Here is a 10,809-nt window from a genome sequence, read left to right on the forward strand (position 1 = left end):
ATTAGTACAGAGGAGTCGGAGTTGGAAGCACAGAAAACTCCGGAGTCGGAGTCTGAGTCGGAACATTTATCTACCGACTCCACAGCCCTGAAAAAAACGCCATTTTGTAAATTTTGGGGGCTTTTGTTTCTATGCAGTGCACTTTTCGGTAAAAATAACACCATATCTTTATTTTGTAGGTCCATACGGTTACAAGGATACCTAATTCATATAGATTTTATTTTACTACTTAAAAAAATTATAACTGCATGCACCAAAATTTGTATGTGTAAATTTGTCATCTTCTGACCCCTACAACTTTTTTATTTTTCCATATACAGGGATGTATGCATTTTTGCGCCGTGATCTGAAGTTTTTATTAGTACCATTTTTGTTTTGATAGAACTTTTTGATCACTTTTTACACATTCTTTTAGGGTATATGCAATTTTGGACTTTGGAATTTTTTTACGTGTACGCCATTGACCGTGCAGTTTAATGAATATAATATTTTTATAGTTCGGACATTTACGCATGCGGCGATACCACATATGTTTATTTTTTATTATGGTTATATTTTTTTTTATAGGGAATTTGGGAAAAGGGGGGAGTTTTAAATGGGCACTGTCAGATACAAAAACTTTTTATATGTTGTAAAGCATGCAAAACCTTGATTGACAGCTGTGAGTGCAGAAAATCCCTTCACTGTCAGCTTTTGTCCCGCTACTGTCAGTGAGGACAAGCCGGGAGTTGTAGTTTTGCTAATGTTAGGGGAGATGTGAGCAGACAGCATACTGAGGGAAGGGCGGAGACCTGCACAGTGAGGCCACACCCCCTCCCTTTGAGAGGAATTCAGACTAGTAAGCTAAATTAAAAGTGTAATAAAAAAAAATAAAGGTGCTAGACACATTAAAATTAGATGTACATGGTCAGGATTAGGTACTGAGTGATATAAAAATAAAAAAAAATTGTTGGATATGACAGCTACGCTTTAAACTTTTAAAATGGAAGGGGTTAATGGGTGTGTTTTAAAACTTTTTATTAAACTTTTTTTTTTACACTTTTAGTCCTCTTAGGGGACTTTTAGGAGGAATCATTAGATTCCTCAAACAGATGAATGTGGTTCCATAGAACCACATTAATCTGTGTGCTCTGCGCTCGATGGATTACGTCTGGTCCTGCCAGGCTTTATCATTCATAGTGCAGCAGCCAGCACAGGACGTGAGGTAAGCCCTCCGGCTACCTCAGCAGTGGATCGCCCCCGCGGAGCCACCAGGGTTGGTTTAATTGAGCCACCAGGGCTGGTTTAAATGTCCCTGTAGACGCTGCTGTCAACTTTGACAGCAGCGATCTAAAGGGTTAATAGCAGGCCGCGGCAATCTCCGCATGTCAGCTATTAACGCCCAACCCCCAGCTACAGGAATCAGCTGAGGGCATGCCGGTATGGTGCGGGCTTGAGTCGGGAGCCCTCATCATACAACGGTTGCCATCTCAAGACATGCCGGCTCATCCTTAGATGGCAACCGGTTAAATATGAGGTATAAACATTAGAAGGTAAGCTCTTTAGAATCCATTGTGATAGCAACACAAAAATAAAAACTCAGCTTAAAATGGTGGACCTAAAATCTGATTAATGTTAAAATCTGGCCATTTGTTTTTCTGCATACTAACTATATGTTTTTTTGTTTTTTGTTTTTCAGCAACGCAAAGTACAGTGGTTAGCAGTACTGGAATCTTAGGAATGCAACCACAACCTCCTATAACAGCACCTGTTCCAGGTTTAACTATGGGTGGAAGAATAGCAGCTATGCCTTTTTTGGATATTCGTCCTGGGTTACTTCACCAACCAGCGACAGCAAGATTTGCTTTATTAACTCCAGCAATGCCCCCTCCACCACCACCAAGGAGCATGCTTCCTCCGGGACTTATTGATCCACCTGTACATTCTCTTTCTTTTCCACACGGAGATATTTTTACCCGTCCCACTATTTCATCTAGACTAAGTAATGATAGTGCTCCTCTTCCAGAAGAAGGTGTTGCTTTGCAAAGTGGTAATGTTCAACAGGAAGGAGACCAAGACTACCGGTTCCCTCCCATAGAGAGTCGTGAGACTGTTAGTCAACCTTCTGGAGGTGAACAGAAACATGAGGGCATGCCGTTGGTTGCAAGCCAGAAAAGTGAAGGTGTGAGCTCTCGAGAGGACATTGATGTTAGACACGTAGAGGATGACCATGAGCCACAGGATATGGCTGTTGTGGACCCATGTGAGAGTCAGGAGAAACTTGGTACAATATCTATGGTAGGACAGTTATCTCCAGAAGGGGCACATAAAAGTGAAATGGAAGCTGAAATGCATTCTCTTGAAAGTTTGAGAGGGCCTGACATGCATTCATATGAAAGCAAGCTAAAAAATGTTCCTGATGCTCATGATGTTCCAAGACTACAGTTAGATGCCAGGCAACATTTTGGCAGCCCCCCATCAGATTTGTTACTGCCCTTTGGCAGACATCCTCTTGAGATTAGAGAAAATTTTGGTAGACAACCACTTGAGGGTAGAGATAATTTTGGGAGACCACCCCCAGAGGGAAGGGATCACCTTGGCAGACTGCCTGTGGACAGGAGAGATCACTATGGGCGCCCAATTTTAGAAGGCAGAAACTTTGGACATCAACCAATGGACGGTAGAGAGATGTTTGGAAGGCCACCTGTAGATATGAGGGATCATTTTGGAAGACTGCCATCTGATATTGGTAGAAGAGAGCAGTTTCCTCCAGATAAACCATGGGTCCATAGAGGGGATTTTGACGAAAGACAGCACCTTTCTTTTCCTGGTTTTGGTGGCCCAAAGGGCTTCTCAGATGACAGACCTCGCCATGGTAATTTTCGGCATGAGCACAGGAATGCACCAAGTTGGAACAGAGGATTTGAGTCTGATGCACACAGGGATTATGATGACCGCCGTCGCTCTTGGGAAAGACATAGGGATAGGGATGATCGAGATTTCCGCAGAGAAATGAATGGCAACCGATTTGGACGAGAGAGACAATCAAGCAACTGGATGACACCTCAGCCACAGATTTTTGAGTATTTTCCAGAGGCTTCTACCACCAAGGAAAAAACTGATGAGGTGTCTCAGGTCAATGGAGAAATGCCAGAGACTGATAGTAAAAAACAAACTGTTAAAAGTGTGAATGATCCTGAACTGTGTGAAAAGGCAACCTCTGACAAAATAAATGAAGAGAAAGAGGCCAAGGAGGCTGAAGTAAAGAGCCAACCAGTGGTTGAAACCACAGAAACTGAGGGGACATAATCATCACTCAGTAGGTAAAGATACCTTTTGTAAAGTTGTCATCTCTAAAGTGATAGATAAATGGCTGACTGGACCTTATTAGTTTGCCTATTGTCAGCCTGACTTAAGTTAATCTAATGTAACTGTTCACGTTTCACTTAAATAACTGTACAACTGACTTGTATAGACTGCTCTTAATCTGAACATGATAGGTAGAGATTTTTTATTTTTAAATTAGGAATCACAAACATTGCCCCACGTGCTTTTATCATCACTTGAATTGAAGTATTTGTGAAATGTCCAGCAAAAAGACTTCCTATGGAAGAATTTCAAATTTTTACAGCTTTTGGTGGGTTGAATGTTGGGACTGGCTGCATTTCAGGCTGCTGCTGATTTTTAAAGTCTAGATAAAGCTGTGATTCTTTTATGTTCCTGCAAATTGGTTTGAAATTAGTATTTGGCAGATCGCAGTACTAAGATGCAAAAGTAAAGGAAGACATGATAAGGTTTGTAAAGTCAACACCACAATCCATGTAATATCCCAAAGTTAAGTGTCTGTGATTTGTTTCTTGTACTGCAGTGAGTAAAAAACAAAAAAAAAAACTGAAAAGTATGTTTAATGTTGGGTGCATTCTGTTTTTAGATCCTAATAAAACATTTGTTTGATAACAGTGTTCCAGGTATTGTATTTTTTTAACTTGCTATGTGATAAAGTGGTAACTTGTTTCACATTTCTGTGTTGGTATAATCATTCCCATGTTGCTTATGCGACCCTAAAATGGTTTAACTGCTTTCATTTCCATCAATCTGATGTATGTAAATATGCAAAGGGCACCGGAAGCATTCAGAAACTCTCATTTTTGATAAACCTGAACCTTTCTTACCTTGGCATTTTACGTTCGAGCACAATAATGGATAAGCAACCATACTGTGAAATAGAAAAGTCTCTGTCTTTTTCTAAAATACCATTTTTGCGCATTTCAGACATCAAAGAGGTTGCCTTGACAACATTTTTGTTTTCCCAATAAAGAAATAGTTCTTGAGGAAAGAACATAGTAAGTTGTTTAAAGACTGGGACTTAATGACTTTTGACGTGTGACAGCTATAATAACAAGTGTTGCTTAACTGTTTTACAGTGTTTCATTCCCACCCAACTTGGGGCACATTTATCAAGATTGTTTAGCAGAAACACTGGTCTTGTTGCTCGTATCATCCAATCAGAGATCACCTTTCACTTCTTAAACTGCTATGAAAAAGCAAAAGATGCTCTGTGTTATGTTGCCATAGTTGAGAAGGCCAGTTTCTCGCCTGTTAAACAGCATTTTAACAACACAAGTTATAACCCATGATTTCTCAAAATTCAGCGCTGCTTTTAAAGGGGTATTCTAAGATTTTTTTTTTTATATCATCTGGCTCCAGAAAGTTAAACAGATTTGTAAATTACTTCTATTAAAAAATCTTTATCCTTCCAGTAGTTATCATGTATGCTGAAGTTGAGTTGTTCTTTTCTGTCTGACAAAAGTGCTCTCTGCTGACACATCTGCTTGTCTCAGGAGCTGTCCAGAGTAGGAGCAAGTCCCCATAGCAAACCTCTAAAGCTTCGGACAGTTCCTGAGACAAACAGAGGTGTCAGCAGAGAGCACTGTTGTCAGACAGAAAAAAAACAACTCAACTTCAGCAGCTGATAACTACTGGAAGGGTTAAGATTTTTTTTAAAGAAGTAATTTACAAATCTGTTTAACTTTCTGGAGCCAGTTGATAGATATATATAAAATCTGGAATACCCCTTTAATGACTACTGCAGTCTCGAAATTATTTATTGCCTTTATGACAAGAGTCTTTAGTACTTGGTAGAGCGTCCTTGTCATGACGTGCTGCAACAATGGTGCATCATAGCCAGAAACCAGTCTTTGGCAGCATTGCTGAGGATTCTTAGTCATTATGCCATGGGCAATGGCCAGCAGTTCACAAAAAATCTGGGGTTTACATGCTGCAACTGTCTTCTTCAAATCTTACAAAAGATTTTCTAAGGGGTTCAAACCATGTGACTGTGCCTCATAGCAACCAATCAGATTGCTTCTTTTATTTTTAAAAAGGCCTTTAAAAAAATGAAAGCAATGCTATTAGCAAATGCACCACTTTTTGTCTGCACCTTTCGATAAATTTCCCCATAAAATGTGTCCGCAAATAAGAACCATTTAGCCTAGTCAGCCCAGTATACTGAATACTATCAATAGTCCCTGGCTGTTTCTTATATGAAGGAAAGCCATGTGCATATCACATGCATGCTTAACCACTTAAAGACCATGTACGTTTTTGTTGTTGCCCTTTTGTTTTTTTCTTAATAGCCATAACTTTTATTTTTTCGTCTACAAACCCATATAAGGGCAAGTTTTTATTGCAGGACCAATTGTGCTTTGTAATGTCTTCATTAATTTTTTACATGCTCCAAAACAGACAAAATATATATTTGTTAGGTAAAATTGAAAAATGTTTACGCCATTCACTGTGCGGTCAAACTAACATGTAATCTTGATACCTTAGGTAGGCATGATTGAAACAATACCCAATTTGTATAGTTTGCCAATTTGTATCATGTTTTACTAATTTTAAAAAATTCTAAACTTTTTAGAAAAAAACTTTTTTTTTTAATTGACATATTCTGACCCCTATAACTTTTTTATGTTTCCGTGTATTGGGCTGTTTTAGGGCTCATTTTTTGCAGCATAATCTGTTGTTTTTTCTGGGGTTTGAAGTGATAAAAAAAAAAAAAATCACAATTCTTGGATTTGGAATTTTTTTTTACCTTTACGTGGTTCACTGTACGGCATATTTTTATTAGTTTTTCATATATTTTTGAATCAAATGCAGAGCCCACATGTATGGCGCAACCAAAAAAAAACTGATATGTTTTCTTTATTCTGTGGGTCATTACGATTAAAATGATACCCATGTTTACACTTTTTTAATATTGTACAACTTTTAAAAAATCTCAAACTTTTTAAACAAAATTTGTATGTTTTAAAATAGTTTTATTCTGACCCCTGTAACTTTTTCATTTTTACGCATATATTTTTTTGCACTGTTATCTGTAGTTTTTATCGATGCCCCTTTTGACTATATGTGACTTTTTGATATTTTTACTTAATTTTTCTGGGATGTCATGTGATCAAAAAGCAGCAATTTCAGACAGTTTTTTTGTTTGTTTTTTACATTTACGCTATTCACCGTACAGGATCATTAACATTATATTTTAATAGTTTGGAAATTTAGGCACGCAGCGATAAAAAATATGTTTATGTAATATATATTTTATTTACTCAGACAGCAGGTGCAGTGATCAATGTTCATTATGGCATCTGAGGGGTTACATAGTTACATAGTTAGTATGGTTGAAAAAAAGACATACGTCCATCAAGTTCAACCAGGAAATTGAAGGGAAGGGTGTAAGGGGATAAGGGGAAGGTATGTAGTTTTATAATTCTGCATAAGCATTAATGTTATTTTGTTCCAGGAATGTATCTAACCCTGTTTTAAAGCTATTAATTGTTCCTGCTGTGACCAGTTCCTGAGGTAGACTGTTCCATAAATTCACAGTCCTCAAGGTAAAGAAGGCGTGTCGCCCCTTTAGACTAAACCTTTTCTTCTCCAGACGGAGCGAGTGCCCCCTCGTCCTTTGGGGGGGGGTTTAACCTGGAACAGTTTTTCTCCATATTTTTTGTATGGGCCATTTATATACTTATATACGTTTATCATATCCCCCCTTAAACGTCTCTTCTCAAGACTAAACAATTGTAACTCCTTTAATCGCTCCTCATAGCTAAGATGTACCATGCCCCATATTAGTTTAGTCGCGCGTCTCTGCACCCTTTCCAACTCCGCAGTGTCCCTTTTATGCACAGGCGACCAAAACTGAACAGCATATTCCAGGTGAGGCCGTACCAATGCTTTATAAAGGGGGAGTATTATGTCCCTGTCCCTTGAGTCCATGCCTCTTTTTATACATGACAATATCCTGCCGGCTTTGGAAACAGCAGCCTGACATTGCATGCTATTCTGTAGTCTGTGATCTACAAGTACACCCAGATCCTTCTCTACCAGTGACTCTGCCAGTTTAATCCCCCCTAAGACATACGATGCATGCAGGTTATTAGTACCCAGATGCATAACTTTACATTTATCCACATTGAACCTCATTTGCCAAGTGGATGCCCAGACACTTAGTCTATCCAAGTCATCTTGTAACCTATACACATCCTCTATAGACTGTACCGTGCTACAAAGCTTGGTGTCATCTGCAAAGATAGAAACAGAGCTGTTAATGCCATCCTCTATATCATTGATAAATAAATTAAACAACAGCAGGCCCAGTACTGAACCTTGGGGTACACCACTAATTACCGGGGACCAATCAGAGTACGAATCATTGACCACCACTCTCTGGGTACGATCCATGATCCAGTGTTCAATCCAGTTACAAACTAAAGTTTCCAAGCCCAAAGACCTTAACTTGCCTGTCAGACGTCTGTGAGGGACAGTATCAAACGCTTTGGCAAAATCCAGAAACACTATATCCACAGCCATTCCTCTGTCAAAGCTTCTACTCACCTCTTCATAAAAGCAAATTAGATTGGTTTGACAACTTCTTTCCTTAGTAAACCCATGCTGGCTATCACTTATAATACAATTATCCCCTATGTATTCTTGTATGTAATCCCTTATAAGCCCTTCAAACAATTTACCCACAGTGCACGTTAGACTTACCGGTCTATAATTGCCTGGCGAAGACCTAGAGCCCTTCTTGAAGATTGGTACCACATTAGCCTTGCACCAGTCCCTTGGCACAATACCAGACACCAGAGAATCTCTAAATATCATGAACAAGGGTACAGATATTACTGAACTTACCTCTCTAAGAACTCTTGGGTGCAATCCATCTGGCCCTGGAGATTTGCTTACATTTATATTACTTAACTTACCTTGTACCATCTCTACATTAAGCCAGTTCAGTACATTACATGATGTGTTATCAGCACTGACCTGGCCAATGTAAGCTCCTTTTTCCATAGTGTATACAGAACTAAAGAACCCATTCAGTAGCTCCGCCTTCTCTTGATCGCCAGTGACAACCTCCCCATTATCATTATTAAGGGGTCCTACATGCTCTGTCCTTGTTTTTTTTTTATTTATATATCTAAAAAAATATTTAGGATTAGTTTTGCTTTCTTTGGCCACCTGTCTCTCATTTAGAATTTTTGCTGTTTTTATTACATTTTTCCAGATTTTATTAAGCTCCTTGTACTGTTTAAATGTTATAGCTGACCCATCAGATTTGCATTTTTTGAAGGCAATTTTTTTGTTGTTTATTGCTCTTTTAACATAATTTGTCAGCCATGTAGGACTTAGTTTTAATCGTTTATATTTGTTCCCCTTTGGCATATATTTAGCTGTATAGTTATTTAGAGTTGATTTAAAGATGTCCCATTTACCTTCTGTATCAGTATTTGAGAACACCTCCCCCCAGTCTATGTCCTGTAGTGCAGATCTCAGCCCAGGGAAGTTTGCCTTTTTAAAGTTATATGTTTTCCTTCCCCGTCTGTCTTTGTTTTCTATATTTTAAGTTAAAAGTAACTATATTGTGGTCGCTATTACCAAGGTTTTCCCGCCCAGTTACATTACCAACCAGCTCTGTGTTGTTGGAAATGATCAGATCCAACAAGGCATCACTTCTTGTTGGGTCCTCCACAAACTGGCCCATAAAATTATCCTGCAATAAATTTAGGAATTTTCTCCCCTTTGTAGTTTTAGCCAGCCCCTGTCCCCAATCTATATCTGGATAGTTAAAATCTCCTATTATTACCACTGTACCTGCCCGGGCGGCCCTCTCTATTTGTTTATACAGCTGCCCTTCTATCTCTTCAGTGATATTAGGGGGTCTGTAGATTATACCAAATACTATTTTTTCAATATTTCCCTCCTTTTGTAATTCTACCCACAATGATTCCACATCCTCAGAATCATGACACACTATGGCATCGTTCACACTGGCTTTCATACCACTTCTTACATACAGACAGACTCCACCACCTTTTCTGTTCATTCTATCCTTGTGAAACAATGTAAACCCCTGCAGATTAACAGCCCAGTCATGCGAGGAGTCCAGCCATGTCTCAGTGACCCCAACTATATCAATATGTTCCTCCAGTATCAAGGCCTCAAGCTCCCCCATTTTATTTGCTAGGCTTCTGGCATTTGTGAACATACACTTTACATTTCCATTAAGTTTTACACATATAGTCTCACTAATGGGATTTTCAGAGTTATTGGGGTTAATGTTTTTTTTTTAGTTATAAGGGCTAATTGTACTATTTAAGTTATTGGGGCTAATGGGATTTTTTGAGTTATTGGGTCTAACGTTATTATTTAAGTTATTGGGGCTAATGGGATTTTTTGAGTTAATGGGGCTTATTGTAGTTATTGAGTTATTGGGGCTAATGGAATTTTTTGAATTATTGGGATTACAATTTTTCGGGCTACATTTATTTTTATGGCTGGTTTGTAACCCATGGATCTCCTTATCCACTGCTCTTAACCTCCCCCCACAGGACTCCTCTCCACCCACCATTATGTCCTGACCCCTCTCTAACCTATCCATCCCACTGTCTGCTTTCTTTGCTTTATTATCCTCCACCCACTCACCTAGTTTAAATACTCAGCCACCCCTTCCAGGATTCACTCCCCCAGCACAGCGGACCCCCTTCCATTCAGGTGCAAATTATCCGTAGAATAGAGTTTGTACCCCAATGAAAAGTCAGCCCAGTGCTCTAAAAACCCAAACCCTTCCCCCTCACACCACGACTTAAGCCATGCATTTAACTCCCTAAGCTCCCGCTGTCTTACCTGCATGGCACAGGAAGTATTCCAGAGAACACAACCTTAGAGGTCCTTCCCTTCAGCTTGGCACCTAGTTCCTTGTAATTATTCTTCAAGGACCTCCACCTACCATGTATTCTGTCGTTGGTTCCCACATGGACCACGACAGCTGGGTCATCCCCAGCCCCCCCTAGTAATTTGTCCACCCTTTCCACCATATGCCGAACCCTGGCACCAGGGAGACAGCAAACAATTCGGTTGAGGTGGTCTTGGCGACAAATTATTCTATTCGTCTTCCTGATTATAGAATCCCCTACCACAACTAACTGTCTTGGCCTACCTGCGTTACCATCCCCCACACTACTAGTTGAGCTGTTCCCCCGGCTGTTAGGGAGACCAGTATCCACTAGGGTTGCCATCTCTGATACTGAGGCTCTCGCATCATCGCCCAACTTGGCAATTTTACTTGGGAGATCAGAAGCAGAAGTGACCTTCCTTTTCCTTGCCCCCTTTCCAGTCCCTCTAACTACATTAACCCAGCTCCCTACTTGGGCCTCCTGGCTAGTTTCTCCAACCTCCATTTCTACCCCACTAACTGCTTGCTCTGTAAGATTGTCAATCGCCCTCAATGTTGCATTTTGCACCTCTAGATCTCTAATACGAGCTTCC

The 10,809-nt window shown here is 39.7% G+C and overlaps 1 protein-coding gene across 2 annotated transcripts in view; it reads left to right on the forward strand.

The window, feature by feature from the left end:
• SCAF8 (SR-related CTD associated factor 8) overlaps nt 1-3,953 on the forward strand; it is a 137,543-nt gene extending 133,590 nt beyond the window's left edge. For both annotated transcript variants that reach the window (XM_056567042.1, XM_056567043.1), the window contains one exon: nt 1,679-3,953. In XM_056567042.1, the coding sequence (XP_056423017.1) occupies nt 1,679-3,288 (1,610 nt within the window). In that variant the 3' untranslated portion in view covers nt 3,289-3,953. The remainder of the gene's footprint in view (nt 1-1,678) is intronic.
• The last annotated feature ends 6,856 nt before the right edge of the window (nt 3,954-10,809 follow it).

Source organism: Hyla sarda, chromosome 3 (genome assembly GCF_029499605.1).
Source record: "Hyla sarda isolate aHylSar1 chromosome 3, aHylSar1.hap1, whole genome shotgun sequence".
Taxonomy (NCBI): domain Eukaryota; kingdom Metazoa; phylum Chordata; class Amphibia; order Anura; family Hylidae; genus Hyla; species Hyla sarda.